This window comes from Phaeoacremonium minimum (assembly GCF_000392275.1).
Source record: "Phaeoacremonium minimum UCRPA7 unplaced genomic scaffold PA7_03_scaffold_290, whole genome shotgun sequence".
Taxonomy (NCBI): Eukaryota; Fungi; Ascomycota; class Sordariomycetes; order Togniniales; family Togniniaceae; genus Phaeoacremonium; species Phaeoacremonium minimum.
Window position 1 is genome coordinate 966166 of NW_006921195.1, and position 21964 is coordinate 988129.

General features: G+C 51.2%; 5 protein-coding genes across 5 annotated transcripts; 3 read left to right on the top strand and 2 right to left on the bottom strand.

Annotated features, from left to right (window-relative positions):
- Nucleotides 1-6010: 6010 nt before the first annotated feature.
- UCRPA7_3827 (putative glycoside hydrolase family 79 protein) lies at nt 6011-7043 on the bottom strand (the record flags this gene model as incomplete). Its single annotated transcript, XM_007916327.1, has 2 exons — nt 6011-6839; nt 6904-7043. 2 exons carry the CDS (start codon nt 7041-7043, stop codon nt 6011-6013), a joined length of 969 nt encoding a protein of 322 aa, XP_007914518.1.
- A 3046-nt stretch (nt 7044-10089) lies between these two features.
- UCRPA7_3828 (putative nadp-dependent leukotriene b4 12-hydroxydehydrogenase protein) lies at nt 10090-11602 on the top strand (the record flags this gene model as incomplete). The annotated part of the gene is made up of 6 exons (XM_007916330.1): nt 10090-10273; nt 10329-10562; nt 11153-11196; nt 11260-11291; nt 11342-11511; nt 11565-11602. The coding sequence occupies 6 exons, from the start codon at nt 10090-10092 to the stop codon at nt 11600-11602; spliced, it is 702 nt and encodes a 233-aa protein (XP_007914521.1).
- Nucleotides 11603-13419: 1817 nt separating this feature from the next.
- UCRPA7_3829 (hypothetical protein) lies at nt 13420-15231 on the top strand (the record flags this gene model as incomplete). The annotated part of the gene is made up of 1 exon (XM_007916248.1): nt 13420-15231. The coding sequence occupies one exon, from the start codon at nt 13420-13422 to the stop codon at nt 15229-15231; it is 1812 nt and encodes a 603-aa protein (XP_007914439.1).
- A 69-nt stretch (nt 15232-15300) lies between these two features.
- UCRPA7_3830 (hypothetical protein) lies at nt 15301-16374 on the bottom strand (the record flags this gene model as incomplete). The annotated part of the gene is made up of 2 exons (XM_007916273.1): nt 15301-16036; nt 16100-16374. 2 exons carry the CDS (start codon nt 16372-16374, stop codon nt 15301-15303), a joined length of 1011 nt encoding a protein of 336 aa, XP_007914464.1.
- A 1772-nt stretch (nt 16375-18146) lies between these two features.
- On the top strand, nt 18147-19005 carry UCRPA7_3831 (hypothetical protein; the record flags this gene model as incomplete). Its single annotated transcript, XM_007916238.1, has 2 exons — nt 18147-18870; nt 18938-19005. 2 exons carry the CDS (start codon nt 18147-18149, stop codon nt 19003-19005), a joined length of 792 nt encoding a protein of 263 aa, XP_007914429.1.
- Between the last annotated feature and the right edge of the window lie 2959 nt (nt 19006-21964).

The window sequence follows — 21964 nt, forward strand, 5'->3', positions numbered from 1 at the left end:
ACAACCCTTCAAAGCAGCACAACTTCCTATCGAGCTTGTGTTGTGTCTCTGTTGATAATCTTTGGCAAGTCTCTCGGGTAGCATCAGGTTCAAAGACACCCAGCAATCAGATGTGCTATCGCAAAATCTTCATCCACCATCGATGTGGCCACAAGATCACCGAGCTCCTTGAGCCCTGTGGCGATGTCGAGTGCAAGATCGTCAAGGACAGTCCTGTTATTACCAACAAGTACACTTGTATCGTGCCTTCGTGCATGTATTATGGACATTTCTAAACGATTACAAAATACAGGTGAGTTATAATCTTTCGGTTGAAACAACCTACTTGGTGTCTGAAGACGTCTGTACGCTAAGGTGGACAACCTGAAATATTGCAGCAAAGTCAGTTTCGAAAGTCGATTCTAATGAGCTATTGTGTAGTAACCTGCGCTCGATATTCGGTTTTCACAGAAATCATGAAGACCCTGACTGAAAGCCTCCGACAAACCACCTGGTCTTCGTGTCCCGGAATTCTAAGTGGCCAAACAGGACCATGGTGTCTCCAACAAAATGGTTTTAATACCTAAAGGTTGACTTCAGTGTCTGTTATCGGGGTGCTAAAGGGGTCCAGGGATTGTTAAGTTGAAAAGGGTGGCTTGTTGCAATATGATGGCAAAAAAACATACCAGCACTTCCGCATCGTATCATGGCATAGTCATACATGGAAAATGCTCTTTTCAAGTTGAGGATGCATGTCTGAGCGAGGTGTTGTTTGGGGGTCGCACCTTATTCAGTCCTTGTTGCGTTTCCACTCACTAGTCTGGTGTAGGTTATGATTCCGCATGATCATCTAGCGTATTGATTTATTCACTACTTGCAAGGACATTTCTCGCGAGCCATGTGCTTCCTTTCACTGTTGGCTATCGTTTCTAGGCACTGTCCAGTGTTCTTCTCTCAACGACCATGGGTGTCCTCTCCTACCGCATCTAAGAACGGAGAAAATATTTCGGATGGCATAAGCCCTGTAACTGAAGTTCGTGTCAGTGTGTAGTCAGTGATAGTTGCGCGAAGGATGTATTTGTTCCGAAGCTTGGTTCGAACGACCCACCTAAGACGCTACGGGGTCTAGTATATAGTACGGAACGAGGAGCTTACGAGCCGTGCCGAGTGTTGCTTAAAGGCACCCCACGAGGCAGGTTAGCATGCGGCTGATACAACCATATCGCGTGTCTCACATGGTCGACATAAATGCGGCCTGAAGACTACTTTAAGGTTAGGCAACTGCAAGATTAGCGAGTGAAACGCTGCTGCGTCGTGAATCCAAGGTCCTACTGAAAGGGGGACGGTGCATATGCACTGCCCTCAAGGGGTACTTGGCGGTTCCCCGTACCTCACTTCGCCTTGGGATTGCGTGGGGCTGCAATGCATCGGTATGCTTTGGCCCAGAGCAGGACGACTTCTGGTCGTAACACATAATATAAATCAAGCTAATCAGTTGAGCATGCAGATAGAGTGGTCAAGTGAGGAGACGGCGGCGTGACAGCGTCGATGACAATAATAGCTTTCATTAAGTTTGCGGGGTATCATAGGAAACAAGTCGACAAGCACGCTTTAAGCGGTAAGTGACGGGAAACCAACTCAGACACCATGTTCGCCATGCAGAAAAACCGTCACTTCGCTTTTGTTACCGCCCCATACGAACCATACGAACAACGCAGAAGCCCTTCCCAACATTAATAGCTCTCATATCGTACAAAGGACGCATCCCTTTTCTCTCGATCCTTTTAAAGTGACCCAATCAGGTCATGTCGCGGTCGTGTAGCATCTGCCACTTCGTATGGGCCACGTTTATGTGCACCCTGAGCTGTTCCGCTGTCTCGTAGGTCTCTGTCCGTCCACTAGAGGTGCAAAGCACACATCCATAGCCGCCATTTGTGCCTTCTTTGCCATCCTGCTCGCAATGTGACTTTGCGAGGAAGCGGCTCGTAATTCGGAAGCCATCTTTTAGAAGCAAGGCATCTTTAGTGTCCGAAAGCTCCGGTACCTTCCATCGGTAGCCACATTTGCATTTGCGTCTGGAGGATATAGGTCGTCTCACATCGACTTGCAAAGCCATGGCCTCGGGACAAAAGATGCTGAACACACTGTTCTTGGGTCGTAGCTGGGTGGTCCCAGTCGCCCCTCCAATCTCGGATGGACCTCCATATGCGGATTCAGCATCGTCAATCACAAGCTCAGGTGTCCGTGGCGGGGACGGCGGTTCAGACTGGAAATTGGGGACTGGTGACGTCGTGGACCAGATGGCCGTCTCTTTATCGTCCTCGAGATATCTCGGGACTGTGGGTAAGGGTTCGTTCGACTGCCGAGACGAAGAGCGCGACTTTGGTAACGGGATCTCTCGGGGCAGGGGCCGCCCAATCGCCAATCGCGAATACAGCTCAGACAAGGCCCGCACCGTAGATATTCGTACTGCCTCGGATGTTTGGAAGATATCGTTTAGGTCAAGCGGTCCTCCACCCGTTGTCTCGGTGGCAGCTTGGAGAAGCCGTATCCGGCTTCTGATCAGATGCCATTGTGTGCCAAGACAGCCACGACTTGCGTCTGTAGATAATACAATTAGTTGATTGATATGTACTTCAAAGCAGGAAATGACTTGCTGTCGCCGGTTGAAAATTCGGAGCCCAGAATGCCAAATCCCACATCGTAGGTCTCCTTGATCTTCGACGCGGATATACGTAACGATGTGCTCAAGGCGCAATTGCTGGCAGAGGCTTGACTACCTCGGGCCTGCTTGTGGTAATGGTTTTCTCTTCCATTCCTCTTCTTCCAGCGCGTATAGAGCTGCAAACCAGTCTCAAAGGCGGGCAACAAAACATTGACGTAGCCGACAACAGTGGTCGGGTCAATCGAGTCGGTAGTCTGCGCCATGTCACAAGGCTGTGCCGTAGAACATGGTGGAGCGACCGTAAGACGCCCAGCTTCTACCGCGAGGACCCTGCGGTCCGTCGTCAAGGTTCTTTGACGTGTCAGCACGCAAAGTTAGACGAGACGGAAGCGATCCTCTCTCTGAATTTGAAGAAGGAAGCCATGGAGGAGAATAGACGACAATGATAAGGGAAGTAAGACACGGTCCCCCCAACCCAAGAGGCTTATCTCGCCTAGAGCTCGAGCCAGCAAGCAGTCGATCCCTCGTGCATCGTCTTGGCTTGGCGGCACAGCGACGCGGACATTTTGTGGCGCCGGCCACCAGAGGCCTAAGCAAGCCAGGCGAGCTTACAGCTCACCAACCGACGACGCCATGCACAAGCAAGGGGCGGGAAATCAGGCCACCACTGACACAACAGCGGGCTGAGGTGAATCTGTGACTGATGCCACAGCGGTCTGTATGCTGTGCGTCATCTTTTCTTGAAGCAGTAGCAGGCGGTTTGGGTCTGCGCGTTGCAATACCTGAAGAGGGTGTTGTCGCCGCTCGTTGCTGTCACATCGGGAATTGCGGAGGTTGCATGGGAATGACAATCACCGCCTGTCTGGGAAGATGAAACGGCCCCGACATTAGATGCTCCGCACGGTATTTCTTTAGCAGCTGCAGAAGCTTGCTTCCAGAACTTCCGATAGAGCTCTATCAGCAAGGCGACGCATCAGATGTCACACTTCAGTGGATTCCCCGGTCTGGAGCCCTGCAGAATGTCGACCTGAAGTGTCACTAGCGACAACTCGCAGGGGCAGCGGGTAACTTCTATCGGATGGAACCCAGCACACGGGAGGACCATCCGGGGGCGGCGACACCGGCCGGTGTCCTGGCCGTCCATTGGATACATTCCACACACCTAGTCAAAGCGTTAGTTTACTATGCAGTAGCTTCAGTAGCTTGTTCATCATCGCGTACCTGGTCTAATGTCATACGCCATCACACGTGCGCACACTTCTTCCAGAATATCCTTCGGCCGACCCGACTTGCATCCTTCAGAGGGGAATTGCAAGGCAGCTGAAGGTCACGGATCGATATCCCAGCACGGCGGCTCACATAAGCCTTCTGTTCCCCTCCCGCCATGCCCGCTCCTGTGCGGATGCGGCTAGCCTGTGACCGATGTCACTCGCAGAAGCTGAAGTGTCCTAAACGGCCTGGAAGCAACATTTGCTCACGATGTCTCAAGGCTGGATCGGCCTGCACGTACAGTCCTCCGGGCGCCGTCCCTGAGGTACCAAATGATGCTGTTGTTGAGATGGAGATGAGCGGATATGATCCAGTTCTAGGAGGGAACGCTGCTGGGACATCTTTCGACTGGTTACTGCCGCCAACAAGCTCCGACCTCGATGCGTATCTAACAACCATTGCGCCTGCGGTGTCACACCAGGATTCAGGACATCCGACTGAACAAGCCGGGGCTGAGACGCAGCAGCAATTGCGTCCGGCCACGGAGGCAGCTTCTGATAAGCTGGCCTGCACCAAGCGCCTAACTGACTTGATGTTCGAAATGGACCGCTTGTGGGCCAGTCTTCCACACCAGTCAGCTCTACACAGATCTCGAGGTGAAACCGTAGAACATTATGCGGTTGAGCTCTTGCTTATGTCACCAAAGTGCATGCTGGAGCAAATCTTCGTATGCGGCCAGGGTCTCGTCGATGTGTACCCTTTGGCAACCAAGTTTGCCATGTCTTTGGCTGCGGACTCCTCCTTCATTTGTGACGTGCCAGATTGCATTCATGGTCTTTCCGCCCCTGATGATCTCTTAGAGATTGATAAGCATGCCTCTACTTACGATTCCACCTCGACAATAGACCATGCCTTGGCCAATCAACTCATCTCTTGCCACCTACGGTTTCTGGACGTCTTGGAACGTGTCTGTATTCAAGTAGTGATGTGCTTCAAGGTCACTTTTGATAGCCCGACCCTCAGAGAGCCTGAGTTTGACGTTGTACAGATGCGTGTGGGAGCATACGTGCCTGAAAAGAACGCGTCGGTGCTGATGCAATTTGCCTTGCTGAAGCACATTCTTGGAGTGCTATCCGCAAAGGCCAAATACTTTCATGAAGCTATCTCTTCAACGGACCCATCTACGGCTAGTGCTGCTGTCCGAGTCATTGGGTTGCAGTGTGAGATACTTCAGGAACGCCATCAACTTAAGACTCAGCAGGTTGGAGTCCTCGAAGCAAATCTAGTCAAGTTTGGGGCCATGAAGCATTGAACCCACCACGTCTGAAGCTATGAAGTATCTGCTAACAACAACTCTCACCCTGCACAAAGCTTTGGCGGTGACAATCTGCATGCTCGAATGTCGGCAACACGAGTGAAATATTCAGGGCTTCAGTCATCGAAGGACTCCGGTTTCCGGTGCCGACTTCGCTCCATACAGTCTTCGGTTGGTTGGCACTCACTTGATGCCAAATACAAGACATGGACGCTAGCTTGATTGCAGGTCAATTTTGGTTGCAGAGACTAAATTAACTTCATCGGAGGTACACCAAGAGCGCCTCGCTAGCTTTGACGGTGAACGTCACCTGTCCACCGGAGACGCTTGCTGTCTCATAAGTCTCAGTCCCCCCGACGACGCATGTACCATTGTTATAGTACTGCCCTCCGAAAGATGGGTTCCCACCTTGATCCTGTCGCGAAAGCGCACTAGCAGCTGTAAGACGCTTTGCTCTGACTGAAGTCCCAGTGAGCCCCGTCAATACGAAGGACTGGCTGCTTCGGGTATCACTACCACTATAGTAGTCCGAGTTGTACAGCAGCACACGCAAAGGACCGCTGGCATCGAACGATGCATACCCGGCGTAGTTCGTGGAGCCGGTGTCAAGGGCAGTGAGATGGCTAGCTCCAGCCATGAGCGCAACAGCTGCCGTGGCGCCATAATAAGGGGCTCCCATGCTGTAGCGCCCCCAGAAGCAGTATTGGCAGTTACCGACAGTGCCGTGGTGGAAATAAGTTCTCGACATGTTGCTATAAGTCGCTCGAAGCGCATAGTCCATTGTCCAAAGCGCAGCGCCAAATGTTGGAGACACTCCTGCTGCTCCGCCTCCAGAGACTGCCTCATTGCTTAGCATTTGGCCCCTTACTAACAACGCGATTCTTGAGCTTACCAGAGTTTGTCTCGCCAAAAATGTACGGCTTTCCTTGACCCAAAGCGGCGGCTATATCCGCATCGAACTTGTGGAGATTTGTCACAATGCTCGAGTGGCTCATCAGACTGCTGACGGTACCGCCTGGGTAGTTGTGATGAGCATATGTCTTCACGTACTCCTTCACCGTTGCGTTCTCGGTTGCAATGAGCTCAGCCGCACCCCACGTCGGAGGAGAGTCATTTGAATTGCCGGCTTGGATGATGTTCTTCTTGCCGATGGCCTGGCCTACACGGATGTCCCAGTCATTTTGCGAAGCTGCGTCGGTGGCAGGGTTCCATGTGCCTGACGCGATCGGTTGTCCATCGTTCTTGTAGTCTTGCATCACCGTCAGTATCACATTCAAAGATTGTTCTCCAGTTGGTTGCTCACACTCAGGCTCGTTGCCCAGTTCAATCGCCAAGAGATTGCCCATCTCAGACACGGCCACCTTGGCGGCAGCAATCGTATTTGCGAGGTCGTTCTTCCCTCGGTTCAGACCCATAACGACTGTGCCCGCGTAAGTATTGGCAAGTGTCATGAATTTCGAACCGAACGTTAATGTTGCGGGTGCGTCTGCTGGGCTAGCAACCGTGTATACCACGTATGCTGATGTCGATGCATCGTAGCTCGCTCTGTCCTGCGTGGTCCCGCCAATTCGGATCGGCGGCCAGACACCAGTGAGCGCTTTCCAATTCGCGAGACATTGGTTCGTGCCGGTGACGTTTGTGAAGTATGAGGGGAATGCGAAGAACTCGAACCTACCACAACGATTAGTACTTCCGTCTGCTGAAGCATGGCAAATCGCATTGAGGAAGGCCTTACGAGATCCCGACTGGTGCTGGATCGAGCGGCGCATAGGCGTATCCTCCAGTTCCGACCTTCGTTGGGACACTGAACGTCACCGCCGACACTTCAGCAGCAGCGATTGCCAGAAAGGCCAACAATTCTGAGAGTTTAGCCATGTAGCGATGCTCCTACTCCCTGTATTATGGTTGGAAGACGCCATCGTCCCGGGGAATCGGGCCTGGGCCTGTTCTATTTATCCTCACATCTTCAATCCAAGTCAGCAGAAGATTCGGTGTTTTTACCCCCGATACGACTCAAGACGGCCCTTAATTGCAGATGTAATTTTCCGCTCTGCCATAGCCGCTCCAATTCAGGAACCACGGGACCTTGATCGCGTGGTAGCAGCACGATCCACTGATACCCCAACTTTTGCTGGTGAGCCCTTTGTTTGCGGGGAAACCGCCCCTGTCGATTCTGCCGTCTAGGCGCAATTCTTGGTTCTTTTGGGGTATGTTTGGGATCTGACGCCTGCTATCATTGGTCACCACATGGCTCATTAAATTTGTAGTTGTATTGGCGATCCGAACCGGGCCGAGAAGCGCCTCGTACAGTTCTGTACAAGCATATCGATCTTGACGAGTACATGACATGGCTTCATCGGTAAAAGGAGGCGTAGGCTAGTTGACTCGAGACCAATCGGCCTTGAGCCTCTCGGGCTCTTTCCACACGATGCTGAACACGATCAACATGAGAAGCTGCATGCACAGAAGCTTTTATACCTGGAGAACCCACCATCTGTAGTCCCGTGTTTCGGTCTCTAAGATAGTCTAAACATCCCCGTCCTATCTGATGTCTTATAGAAGATGCGGATAAGAGTCTAAAAAGAAAATTGCTGGAATGATATACTGGTCAACTTTTCATACTATGGTAAGCTCATGTTGGATTTTCTCTTAATTTGCCCATATAAACGTTTCACGAGATAAACGCTGCAAGCCTTAATGTCCGGAGCACAAGCCTACGGCTCGTGTGGGAGTTGAGCAGCTCAGGCTTTGATATAGCATCTCGTACAAGCAATTTTGGAATTCTGATATTCAGTCAGGGTTACTTTGGGATAGTTTGAAAATGGAGGAGAACATGATAATTTATTGATAGTCAAGCACACAGTGGTCAGATGAACGGCTAGTCTGGATTTGTAGTTGAACCCGTCTCATCCGCTTGCACCACTCAAAAAGTTCTGGGATTCCCTTCAAAGGGCCATCGAATGCATCGAAAACCGTTTTCAAGCTCTTTGGTCCTTCTTCAAACGTGTCGGGATTGACGGCAGTCAGACTCGTAGAATGATCGCCATCGTACCTACGATACTCTGGATTGTTGAGAGCAATCTGAAGATCATGGTACAGCTTCACCACTTCTCTTGTGTACCTCAGATGTTTGTTCATCTGCTCACGGGAGATCTCAACAAGTTCGATCGCCTTTGCCACCTCAGGCTCAATGACATCCGGAGTACTGGAGGCTCCGGCGTCCAGAGCTCGCTGGACATCGCAGAGGTAATCCCAAGCGTCGTTCATGGCATCTGCTAACCTTCTCTTGCTGACCAGCACCATGGATGCCATGTCACAGAATGACTCCCGGAGAGCCTTGATTCGTTCGTAGTCGGCTTCACTTCGTCGCTCTCTTGTGTAAAGGAGCACTATCGGGAAAGTCGGGCATGTGTCCACCCAAGATGTCGGTTGCTGGCCCGTGTCCGGATACGGTCCCATGGCGTCTGTGATCGGATGATACTCATGGCAGTGAGCTGTATTTGGACACTGAAAATTTTGACCCCTTCCATGCTGATTTTTGCAATAGGCAATCAATATCCAGTTTACACAACACGTTCCATGCCACTCACACCAGTTGAAATCAGCCTGTGGCAGATTTTCGGTACGTGAGGAGTTCGAGTATGCAGGCTCTGTCACCGAAACGTTACAATCATGTGGCTGAACAGTGAAAGGGTTGGTGAAATCTCCTGTTCCGTTGGTTGTGAAAGGTTCGGTTGTCATCCTCAGAGCGACTCTGTGATATGTGAAATGCTGGACTGTGAATAGACACATGTCGGAATTTATGCTGACTTGGCCTCTGTTATTGAAAAATTGATTACCCCATTTGACTTAGGCAGCATCAACTTGCTGAGACCTTTAATGTCACATAAGAATCGAACGGACTTTTTGCAACGGCAATATATCGATCTATCTGCTTTGTTGTACAAGACAGGCCACGTTTTGGAACCTGTCGCATTTCTTTGTCTAAGGCACCATCTGTTTGACATTCCGAAATTCCTCGCATTATTCTCACCATTTTTCAAACAATGAACAAAGACATTGAAAGTCTTTACTTGACATGGCTGTGAACTTGGTGTGATTTATAGTAAGTAGGTATTAGGAGATATGTGCCCTGTCGAGAGATTACACCTTAGCATTTCCTCTAAATGACCGCAATCGAAACAAGTGCTAGCGCAGAACGAATATGTACAAAGGCAAAGTCCTCATCGTTCGTGTGACACGGGTCTCAGTTTGAAATGGAGAAAGCAAAGACTTAGGAGTAAACGAATGATTGGCTTGCTGCAGTTGTAGCCATCGCTGCCGCCGTTGAGAGGTGAAGCCATTGAGCACCGCCCCGCTGCGGACCCCCGGAGCAACACACGGCTTCATAAGGCTTGTGTAAGCAACCGAGGCTGTCTTTGAAGGCTGTCTCAGTTCTAGAGCATTATTATGGCAGTGGCGTTCGGCGCAGAGGGCGAAGTGATCGCCGCCGTCAATGCACATTTCAATGTCCGGCCACGACGTGCGTGGGCCTTGCGGGCGAGTTGCCCGTTTTGGGCGGAGCGTCCGGTTCTCCAAGGCGCCACGACCGGACGGTTGGTCGAGTCTCAAATCTGATTCGAAACGCCCGACCTCCGACCCGCACGGAGTTTATTCCGAAAGCATGGATGGCGGTGCGGTCTCACATCTAAAAGTCCCCGAGACTTGCACGATCGTAACGCAAATGAGGATATGGCGTGCATTGGTGCACCCAGCCTCAGCCAGCGTAGGTTAGACAACACTAGAGACGGTCCCAGCCGGCCTAGGCTTGTTACATCATGATGCTTTCTCGAAAAAAGTCTTAGGCCCCATATATTACACAAAGTTTCCTTCTCTTAGTATTCCCGCGCGACAGACTATCAGATAAACACCAAACTGCATCATGACGGCCGAGAAGTCGCTAACTATTGTACTGAACGAGAGACCGACGGGTCGAATCGTTGCGGGGAAGACATTCCGAGAAGAGCTTGTCGATGCGCCCAAAGAAGCAGACCTTAAAGATGGACAGGTTCTCTTCGAGACCTATTATCTCTCAATGGATCCGACCATGCGTGGTTGGCTCAAAGGTGAGGTATACTCAAGATATAGTCTTGGGCTCAGATACTGATTATAGGGCCCTAGATGTCCGATCATACTTGCCTCCTGTCCAGATCGGTGAAGTCATGCGTGGCACAGGAGTAGGACGGATAGTGGCCTCCAAGAACCCAATGTTCAAGGCAGGAGATCTAGCTACGGGTATATGTGGGTGGCGAGAACTCACTATTCTCGGCGAGAAGGAGATCTGGCCACCGCAACTGGCCCCTGGCCAGCAGTTACTACCTGAACTCAAGGTTCATGATCTAGCGGGAGTATTGAGTATGCAATTCGGAAGATATCCTACTTCTACGGGATGACATTGAATTCAATGAATTGCGATGGGCTAATGAGCCATAGGTTCTACTGGACTCACCGCGTATTTTGGGCTGGAGAAAATTGGCCAACCAAAGCCTGGAGAGCTGGTCGTTATCTCTGGAGCTGCCGGAGCAACGGGTTCGGTAGTCGGACAGATTTGCAAGATCAAAGGCGCGAGAGTCATTGGCACGGCAGGATCGGACGACAAGTGCCGGTGGCTGAAAGAAGAGCTTGGTTTCGATGAAGCCTTGAACTATAAAGCGCCGGACTTCAGAGAAAAGCTCCTCGAAGCGACAAAGGTGGCATTCTTTTCTATATCTGATTACATTTTATGAAAATTAACCTTCTGCTTAGGACTTTATTGACGTGTTCTGGGACAACGGTAAAAAATTCTCTCCAGCTGACATTTTTTTCAATGTGCTGATGATTCCAGTTCGTGGAGAAGTCCTTGACTTGGCATTCCTCCAAGCAAAACCACATGCAAGATTTGTTATGTGCGGCGGTGAGTAATGGAAATGTTTAACTGTCGAAAGCAGAGATCTTACGATCTGCAGGTATTAGCCAATACAACCCGAGTAACGTCGTCGAATCATATCAGGTTTGTTGCAATGACTGAAATTTTATCCTTCAAATCTGGACCTGTATACTAAAAGCCCAACAGAACTTTAGCAAGGTCACGGCGATGCGGATCCGGTAAGACTGATCGATTTTGTTTGTTTGTGGTCTTTGACTGACTATGACAGAATGGAGGGATTCATTGTGCTAGACTACATGCGAGAATGGCCTGCAGCTTCACAACAATTGGGTAAATGGATATCGGAAGGCAAGATTAAGCCTAAAACCACCATTATCAAGGGAGGCTTAAAGAAGGCTGAAGAAGCACTAATCGGCCTCTACGATGGGGTTAATTATGGTGAGTGTTGTCCATTATCATACATTGTGCGAATATTCTGATGAAATCTCCAGGCAAACTCGTCGTTGAAGTCAAGGAGCCGCCCGTATAAAGCCCGTTGTGGCAGGGCTCCTAGTGGTAATATATAGTCAATATCTCATGAAAGATCAAAACGCGAATCCAAATCAATGTCCTAGCCGAAACTACTCTGATCTCAAAATCACAGGCTTGGGAAAGATAACCTTTTAGGAGCTCTGTAAAGATATCCCTTTCTTAGGCATATGAACCCCTCTTCTTCGTCTTCCTGCCACGCAACTGTAAATCCACAAGGCCAGACCCGTCAGTACTGTGAGGCCAAGCACCGCAAATATAAAGTCCTCGTCCCAAGTTGGTTTCTTTCGGGGTGGCAACTTGGGTGGACTAGCGCTTTTGGTTTCTGTTGCTACTGCCTTTGCAGACTCAGTCGCTGTAGTGACATCGAGAGCGAATGTGCCACTCTTTAAAGCCTCGTTCGCCAAAGTAGGAGATATGTCGCATGCATCCTGCAGCCAATCCTCAATCTGTCGCCATTCGTCGGTATTTCCGCATTTATCGTGGCAGCCAAAAAGATCGCCGTTTGAGCAGAAGCAATTGCTGCTCTGAGTTAAGCAGCCATATTCAAAGACAGCATCATCAAGGCAATTCCGGGCGCAGTCGGGCAGGCCAGAGAAATCGAGCTTCAAGGCAGGAGAATCGGGACATAAATCAGCGAACCAGTCTTCCGTGTCCCACCAGGATTCCCAGCTACACGACCATGCGCAGTAGAGCCCAGTCTTGAGAGAGCAATAGCAGTCGCGCGTATATTGTTTCATGCCGCATTTATCACCACCATTGTCAGTGGCGTCCGAGTTATCGGCACAAGGGCCGTCAACGAGTGGGCAAATCTCGGGAGGAGGGGAGTAATACCACCAACAGACATTCGCAAAGCATGCAGGGATAGTGACTGGATCAACAAAGCCAGGAGCATTTGCTTGTCTTGATTGAAGGAGTTTAACAGGAAAGCTGATGGGGTTTCGGTCTGCTCTAGTTGTTGTCCAGAAGAACAACGCAAACCTAAACACGAAGAGATACGTACGAGAGACCATGTTGACCTTGAAAGAAGTGTATTCGTTTTAGGAGGCAGTTAGAGTTGTCATGTGGAAAAACCGAGAGTCGTCTGAGGCATAGAGGAGAGCTCACAAAAGCCAATATTCCCTCATGCCAGAGCCGCACCCCAATACTATGCCAAGAAGGGAAGCCCTTGTCTTGAAAGCCACCATTCGTTGCGGCCTCGCCGCCGAAGGACTCCGTCGGATAACGTACAAAGGTCGGCGATCATGGAGTTACCGGCAACAATAGCGAAGCCTGACTGCGTTGCGTAACTAGACCCTTGTCTTTTGTGTCAACACACACATAGAACAACTCATCTCTTGGGCATGCCATTCAAAAGAGGACTCAAAAAGAGCCCAATCACGCTCAAGAGAGGCCCGCAACTCCCGGGTGGCTTGTCGGTATTGCATTGAGCTGAACTTGTCTTTCGGCTATTGGTAGATGATCCTAGCAACTGCTTGGCGCTTCGCTGAAAAGGTTCAGCTGAATCTGCACCCTTTCAACGGGATCGACAGTCTGCAGTACATATGCGGCTTTTGAAAGGGTCTTGGAAACAAGGGGGTCCTCGAGTTTGATTGAAGGCTGGAGTTGTGGTTGCTGTCGTTTTGCAATGATTCTTTTATTATTAATTAGATCACAGCCTCAGGATAGCAGAGTTGCATAAGAAGAGAACTGAAGACAACAAACAATGCAGAATCAAATTACACACAAGGTTGTGGTCATCTGAGAGATTATAATATTGATCTACTTGTTGGCATTATGGAAAGGCGCTCTCCATCGCAGAAGGCTTGGACAGTCTTCATGAAAGTAATCTTGTCTGTCCTGATAGCTGGCTCTCTGCCTGTCGTCCGCGCTACTTTCTCAATTGCAAAGTGTTGTACACTTGCCGTCCGCCAGGACTTCCATGCTTACATCGCCGACTTTTATCCCTGGGAGGTCTGCAGCTTCAATACCGAAATCGACTATGGCAATAATCAAACACTACCTTCGATTGTCCGAAGCATGGCGTGGGCCAAGGAATACTGCCGAGGGGCCGAGTATAGCTCACTCAAACAATGGCTGCTGCCCCTGTCGACATACATATCTCCATACATCGGCGTCCTTCTCATATGTCCTGTTGGTGATGTTGCAGTCCACGTCTTAGAGGGCAGAGTCTGGAAGCCTCTCAACAGCGTCTTCAACGGCCTGGCAAAGTATATCCAAGAGTACGTGAGCATTCTTGGAGATCCAGGCAGCGCCATGTTTGGTGCTCTGAACGAGATCTGGTCTGATGCATGGGCTTTGAGCAACTTGAAGCTTGACAAGGTCACCAAAACTCTAGGGATTCCCTCGGAAGAGCCGACCGAGGCTCTGCTATCTGACACAAGTGCAATGTGGATCGCGGTTCTCGCAGGAGATATCGAGTTCACTAGAAAGACACGATGGTATGGCAGAGGAGGATCCCAGTCTACTGATGTCCTTGGGTATAAAAACATTGCCAAATCCGAGGCTCAGCTTGGTGGCGAGACGTCTCTCCTAAATATCTCGCCGGGTGAAAAGGACCAGCAAGCTTCCGCCTCAGAGAACCCTCTCAAAGATGCATCACAGGATGAAGACAAGATCAACAAGGCAATCGAGATGGTGATCATAGCGCGTAAAGGGTTTGTCAGCGGAATTCTTATTCCTGTGCTCCTGCTTCTTGCCGTCACAGCTGCAACATTCTATGATGCCTATTCGAAGATGGGAGACAAGGACACAGGTCTGGCATTAGCATACTGTGTCTGGTTCTCATGGGTCCTGGTGCTCGGTGTTGCTGGTAACTGCTATGCCAGCGCGATCAACCCCGGTCTTGCAGAACGAGCGTTTTCGACGGTGCTGAACTTCGGCGGCGCGCCCTTCGCCACGTCGCTACGGCACAGATATGTGAACAATCATTACTGGGAAGAATGGGCGAATTCAAAGCATCCTGATGCCGGAGAGTTCGCGTCAGCAGCTAGAGAATTACTGTCGAAGTGGACTTTCTGGTTGCGTTTCTGTGCCGGACAGCTGCTCGGCTTCTGCGTCGTCGCATTTTCATCGGCGTGTGCGGTCGCCATCGCGTGGACTACCCCGACTGTGGGTCTAGGATGTCGATCCTTTAACTTCATTCTGTATGTAGTCTTTGCCTTCGTCAATGCATACCTGCACGTGCTGTGCTCGTGGCTTACGGTCCGTGAAGACGGGAAGGAGAGCAAATCGATTAGAGAAGGTCAAGCATCCTCTGCAATTTCTTTCTCCCAAAAGCTCTCGGCCTTAGTCGTCGTCCGGGGGATATATTGGTTCTTCGTCTTCGTTAACTCCCTGGTCATGGTTCTCGGTACAATCTTCCACCTTGTTGGTGTGTTCCGGACCTGTTGGTGCGAGCGCTTGACGTGGGTGGATTCGACTCTGATAGAGCTCAACAGCAAGACTCCACAGGCTGTAGACAACGCACGCAGATACTGGCTGTCAACTGCATATGTGGCCTTCGGTATCGTCTGGCTGATGTGTCTCACTGCTATTGCTTTTCGTAGATATATTGTGCAGAAGATGGAAGATTGGCTGGAGGCTCGTGAGGCCGAGGGGGTTCCAACAGAGGATCCTAGGTTAGACTAGCGGAGTGCCGTTGGCCAGAACTTGACTTAGATCTGAGGCCTAGTTTGAGATACGATTGACAGGGTCTCTTCAGCTCGCGATGACTGCCTCCTTAGGTGAAGTGTCGGTAGGCTCTGCAAACACAGCATCCTGCCATATAGTTTTGATCCGTGCTTCACCGTCAAAGCCTGTATCCCACTTGACATGTTGCAAAGCCTTGATCGCGTCGTCCCAGCTTGTCAGCTGCAATAGGTCGCTGACGCGCCGCAGATTCTGACCGATGGCTTTCTTGTAGAGCTCTTTCTGCGCCTCCTCCTTCTTGTTCCGCGGGAGCGCACTGTCAACAGCCGCCGCGCAGTAGATGCACATCCAGAACCAGTCCTTTGCGTCGTATGGCTCGGGCGGCGCGCCAGAGGCATCAAGACAACTGAACTGCCGCTGCCAACTCTTGTAGCCAGAGACGTTGCCAAACACACCGGGCTCCGTCTTGACGATGACGCCGAAGAAGAGCTCGATCACCCAGTTCAACACGTAGGAACTCAGAACACTCCAAGGAATCCGTATGAAGATGTAGAACGAAGACATGATGAAGGCGGTCTGGCTCCGTACTTCGAAATATCGGATACCCTCTGGCTTTCCCATGTGGCCGAGCTCAGCTCGCCATTCGTGGCCCGTGGCCTGGCTACGGTATTGCCAGTCTGGTTGGGTGAGCCACCTTGGATGGATCTTTTGAGGGTAGGATACCGCCTCGACGATGGGTCGATGCAGTTTCGTGAAAGGGACCCATTGGATACTGATGGGACCCTCCTTGATGTCTTTCACCATCCTTACATCAGTGTTAACCGCGAGGCTCGAGACGGAACATCATAGGCATTGCAGTGGCACTCACATCCGCGTCAAACTCTGAAGAGGGTTATCCTTGGTCTTTCCTGGCTTGTACTTCAGGGCCCTCTGCATTCCCTTGACATGCGTGTCCAATAGGCGCATGTCGAAGCCGATGCAGTCGAAAAAGCATGCTTCGAGGAGCGCCAGAGTAGTGATAGTGGCAATGGTAGCCTCGCTCTTCGCCTTCTTTGGATCCTCCAACTGCTGACTGACCCAGCGACAAGCCTCAAGCCTGTGATAGTGGAATGCGGTTTTGAGCTCGTCAAACGAGACGCCCATCCATATCCAATGGATACTTGCCATGATTAGCGTGGCATGGAAATTCCCCGGATTAGCCAAGGCTTTATGAATTCTAGAGATTGTCTCGATGTTAGAATATTTGTCTCAACGTAGCTGTCATTTACTTCTTGCACATCATCTCCTCTCCCATGGGATTAGCTCACACTGCCGATTCATGCCAACCGCCGCCCTTGATGCGTGGCGTTCTCTGCTGGGCAACTTGATAATTGTGTCAACTGTCGCATCCTTTTAGGTGCACGCTCCGACGACTGCGGACTCACAGGAATGGAATAAGCGTCGTGATATTGGCGGAAGCTCAAGAGGGAAGCCAGCGAATGACTGATTCGGGATCAGGTCAAGGAGCTGTATCATGGCTGGCTCCTCGCTGGGGGGCAACTGCTCCACGGACACCGGGGATGCTGCCGAGGACTCATCTGAGCCGCTGGAGGTGCCAAAAGTAACGAAGAGGTCTGGGTAGGAACAGAAACGGCTACCGCTCTTGCAATTGGTACTGTATGCGTGTCAGTCATCGAGCAGCATGGCATCGGTTTCGGCGCGGCGTCCTCCGATGGCCGAGGGGCTTCTGACGACGTACCAGGCGGGCTTCAATCCATCGCATCGAACGTGCCTCTTGCGACAAGTTATGCAGCCCGTCCTGCTTCTCACGGCGTAGTTCCGCTGCCGTTTTTGTAAGAGCATTGTCGACGCTTCTCAGATGCAGACGCCGCTGTTGCACTCAGTCGCTAGAAGAGTCTGAGGGATGAACAGAGTTCATTTTGGAATCTGACGGGACTGGTAGTTGGAGTGGTTTATGACTTGATGGCGTCGATGCCCCAAGGCTGCAGGGGATGGGATCCTTCGGGAGGCGCCAATGCGCTTCGCGGCAGCTGGCAACCTTGGAATAGCCCTTGTTGAAGGGAAAGCACCCGGCTGATTGGTAAAATGCCTCTCGGCAGAGCGCAGTGAGATATCACCTTAATGTAGCCTTATGTATTTTCGGACTGTGAAGCAAGAGTCCGAGGCCAATGGGATCCCATGGGCAAACCTGGAAGACAGACAACGACGGAGAGGTGCAAAATAGACCGAGGCACGGCCCTTCTCAACGTCCGCTCCAACCTCAGCCCTACCACGTTCCACCAGCTCCTTCGCAACTTATGTCTCTATCTAGGGCATTAATCAGCCAGAAGGATCTATCACAGGTGAATTATGAAGTCCGGGGTGTGAGGTCAGCAACGAAGTCGTGTGAAGTACAGGCATTTGATACCTGATACTTCACTTTGCCCGGTCCAACTTTGGATCCGGGATCCCTTAGGTACCTAATCCCTTCCAGTTTGGGTGACAGGCACTGGCGTCCACTAACTCTCAACTAAACCACGTTGTTGGGGGGGCGATCTCGGCGAGGTTCCGGCCCAGTGGCTTGTTGGGTTTGGGGCAGGAATACTGGTAGACCATCCTTGTACCGTTCCAGCACCGTTTAACGTTAGCTTAGGTTTACCCCACATGAATCGTCTTGCAGGCGAGTGAGCGTTTTAGTGCATGAATTTAATTTTCCGCGAACTCGACGCGACGCGATTCTCGATGCGATTGAGCCCTGCCCAGTCAATTGCTCTCCTCTGCGATCATACGACACGATACGACGCAGAGCGAGAGGTCGGCCTGCGACGTGACTGCTTTGGAGTCACTATCGATCATCATTCTTCGAAAGGTATCGGTATCTTTACCGTTCTGCAGAACCTCGAAACTTCATCCTGCCACGACGATACGCCCTCGAGATGTCGCGATTGGGAATGAGGATGAACACGCACGCCCTCGCAAAATGCGCAGGCTGCTGGAATAACACAGGGCTCACGGCTACCGGCAGAGCTTTCCCAATCCCCGTGCGACAAGCAATACGGCACGCCTCGACAACAACCCGTTCGAAGGCCAAGTCAGACACTGGAGCCGGCGAGGTGGCCGCAGTTCCCAAGAAGAAGATCAGCACAAAGACAGCGACGACCGCCACAGCAACCAAGCGCCCCAGGAAGAAGGCTGAGACAACGGCCCCAAGCACGGCAGAGGAGGCTCCAGAACCGGTCAAGAAAACTACGCGGGCGGCGTCCACAAAGAGCACCGCAGCGTCAGTCAAGAAGAAGGCAGAGTCCGCATCCACGACGGTGAAGGCAGCGGCCACAAAGGCCAAGGCCTCCGCTTCCACGGCCGCATCGACAGCTAAGAAAGCAGCCTCAGCGTCTGCGACAACGCGCAAAACCTCCGCTGCGAGCAAGGCCGCGTCTGCGAAGTCAACAGAGCCCGTAGTCCCAGTCGATTCGGAACGTCGCACATTTGAAAACGCAGCGGACCCTGCAAAATGGTCTCAGAGATTCGAAGAGAAGGCAGCCACTATGAAGCCGGTGGACAGGAATAGTCCAGAGTACAAGAAGGCGGGCAGGAGCTGGCTCGGGCTGATGGTCGGCCTGCCATTCTTCATCGTCACATCATACATACTGTTCGAACGACGTAAGTCACTGCCCGAGCCTGGCACTGCCTCTCATATGGCTAACAATTGACCTGCCAGTGGCCTTAGGGAAACAACCGCCCCATCGGCCACAGCCAAACGAGGTGGTGGAAGTCGAAAAAGAGAGCGTCGCATAGCTGATTCAGTACCATGCTAAACACCATCCCATCTCAGCCTCTTCACATGCATAAATATAGAGCGTTTTCAGCGAGCGCCGGGTATTGCGCTCTTATTCATGGCCCTCATAGATATCTCATTCGATCCCTGGTTGTTATGGCCACGGAAACTTGCACATGAGGGGTCAGGCGGACCACATATCACGCAAGCTGACACATTAGAAAGCATTACGAGTTAAACGTTCAATCTGATTGCTATGACTACATGAGAATAAAGAGATATTCCCCACGTCTTGAAGGATGTGATTATCCGCAACTGTCGAAGCATCTTTCTCCAAGTGCTATCGAGGAAATCAGAAGGCTAGAAACAGACACAGCAGAGGAAACCCATGACATTTGCAGCCGTACCAGCCGCGCTCATTGACTATCTTAGACCAGTCCAAATGCATATTGTGCAACTTCATCGAGGTAATTCGTAGTCATAGTGATCTGGCGTTTGGGGTGTCTGCTGAGAAGCGCCAAGAGCCACCAGATACTGATCCTTCTGTGCCACGGACGTGCATATGCAATCCAACGTCTGCAACACCCCAAGGCTGTGTTTTACCTTCTAGAGTCAAGAATTGAGAGGAGCCAACGCAACCGGATGGGATCATGGTTGCGCCTCGGGATCTCGTTTGCCAGGCGTGCTGGGACGGACTCTTCAATACCCAAGCCTACCAAGAGTTTATGGCCCTTCCAGAGAGCAACTTGTCGACAACGGACATACAAGCCCGGAAAATAGTTCAACAAACAACTTCACAACATGTTCGTGATAACTGTTCATTTCTCATGAGGCGTCGGGACATCGCTTCTTCTGAAACCATCCTGAAGTCCGCTAAATCAGAGAATAAATCGAAATGCAACTGGTGCGAGTACATTGGATTCTTTTCCTGCTGCGAGCTGGATGAAGACGGGAATGCGCCAGAGTACGACCAAGATCTCTTGGAGATCACCTTGGAGACTGTAAGAGTCGATTGCAGCACCCCGCCCACTGCCCCGCACGCTGGCTCCAAGGTGCTGATGTTCAGCCTTGCGAGACGAGACCGCAGGACTGGAGAGTCACTAGTTGGCAATGGTTGTCTGCATCATGCATATACCCCTGCCGACGATCCAGCCGCCGAGGTGGTGCTTTCTCGGCCGGTCAAGAGTATTGTCGATGACCAAGACGCAGCAAACCAGATCCAGTCCTGGATTCACGAGTGTGAGAGCCAACGGTGTGGAAAGGACGGAGGCTTTTATAAAGAGACACTTTTGCCGACCAGAGTCATCGATATTGGTCTGGGTCAGTCACGAGCCCCGCGTGTTGTAGAGGCTCATGGGGCCCAAGGAGTTTATGCGACTTTGTCGTATTGCTGGGGTCACCAGGAGAATGCTACTTTGCGTCAGGACAATCTTGATCAATTCCAAACAGGGATTCCTGTCGAAGATTTGCCGCGCACAATCCAGGATGCTATCATCGTTGCTCGCGAAATGGCCATTCCCTATCTCTGGGTTGACGCACTATGTATTGTCCAGGATGATAAAGTTGAGAAGGCAAAAGAGATGGCCCGAATGCAAGACATCTATTCATGTTCAGCCGTGACCATCATTGCGTCCAGTGCAAGCGGAGCAGACGCTGGATTTCTATCTATACCAGACGATGCCGTTATGGGCTACCACCCGCGACCGCCGGCGGTGATACCAGTGCGTCTTGCCCCTGATAGATTCGGGTCCATGAGCTTTGTCGACTTAAATAGTTACATTTGTTATGCCGAGCACGAAGAACCTATTTCTAGGAGGGCATGGACCATGCAAGAGCAGCTACTTGCTCAAAGAAAGCTCATTTTTACACAGCACAATCACACCATGACATGGAGCTGTCCACATTCCCCGCCGACTCGAAGGTTCGGCGGATCCATGCACTTGCCCTACTGGCCAGGAAACTTCAGTGGCAAGGAAGAGGATTACCTTCGCGAAACGCTCAACATCTCGGCTCTAGTGCCAGAACCTACGACCACCAGCAGATATGATGATTCCGATAAGATCGATGCACTCGGTCGCTGGCTGCGTCTGATAACCGCTTACTCTATCCGAACTGCCTCTCTTCAGGTCGACAAACTCAATGCCATCGCTGGTATAGCTGCTCGCTGCTACGCACCACTGCTGGGACCAAGGTATTTCGCTGGCATGTGGGAATACGACCTGTTGCGACAGCTCACATGGAAGACGTCAGACTACCATATGACTCTAAGGTACAGTGAAGTCCCAGTGACCAGGCCCCTGCTTGAGAACGGCCTTAGCCGAGCGCCCAGCTGGTCTTGGGCCAGCGTGGAAGGGGGCGTAGTTGAGTATGACAGATTCCCAAAGGTCCTAGCGATTGGCGACAGTCTTGAGCAAGACGAGGAAGAATGGATGAGCGAGATAATCACTGTTACTACCACCCCAAGATATGGCAACGATAATCCATTTGGCGAGATCGAGCCCGGGGCCGGACGGCTGGTACTACGCACAAAGCTCAGGAGAGCGTGGTGGCATCCACCATCTAATAGTATCTTCCGGAAGTCATGTGCTCCAACACCATCTAGATCTCCAACATCATCATCTGACGAGTCATTTGATAGTGAAGGTGTTGCTGAATCATCGGCTCTGCGAAAGGAATCGAATGAACTTGAAGTAGGACAAGTCCGAGATTCTAGGAGTGACCTACGAATAAATGACGATGGATTTGGAGATGAAGAAAGGGAAAACGTGGACACTTCATCTGCGGACGAAGATGAACAGAGAAAATGGAGCGATATTCCAACGTTTGATCCTTTCACAGACCGTGTTATTGGCGGACCATTCACAGATTACGTTTCGCCTTTCAAACGCGTGCTCCGACGAACTGGGCCACTGCCTGCGGACTCAGATTCCGACTACGACTCGGAGCTAGACCCCGAAGAAGCAGCTGACAAAACCCAGC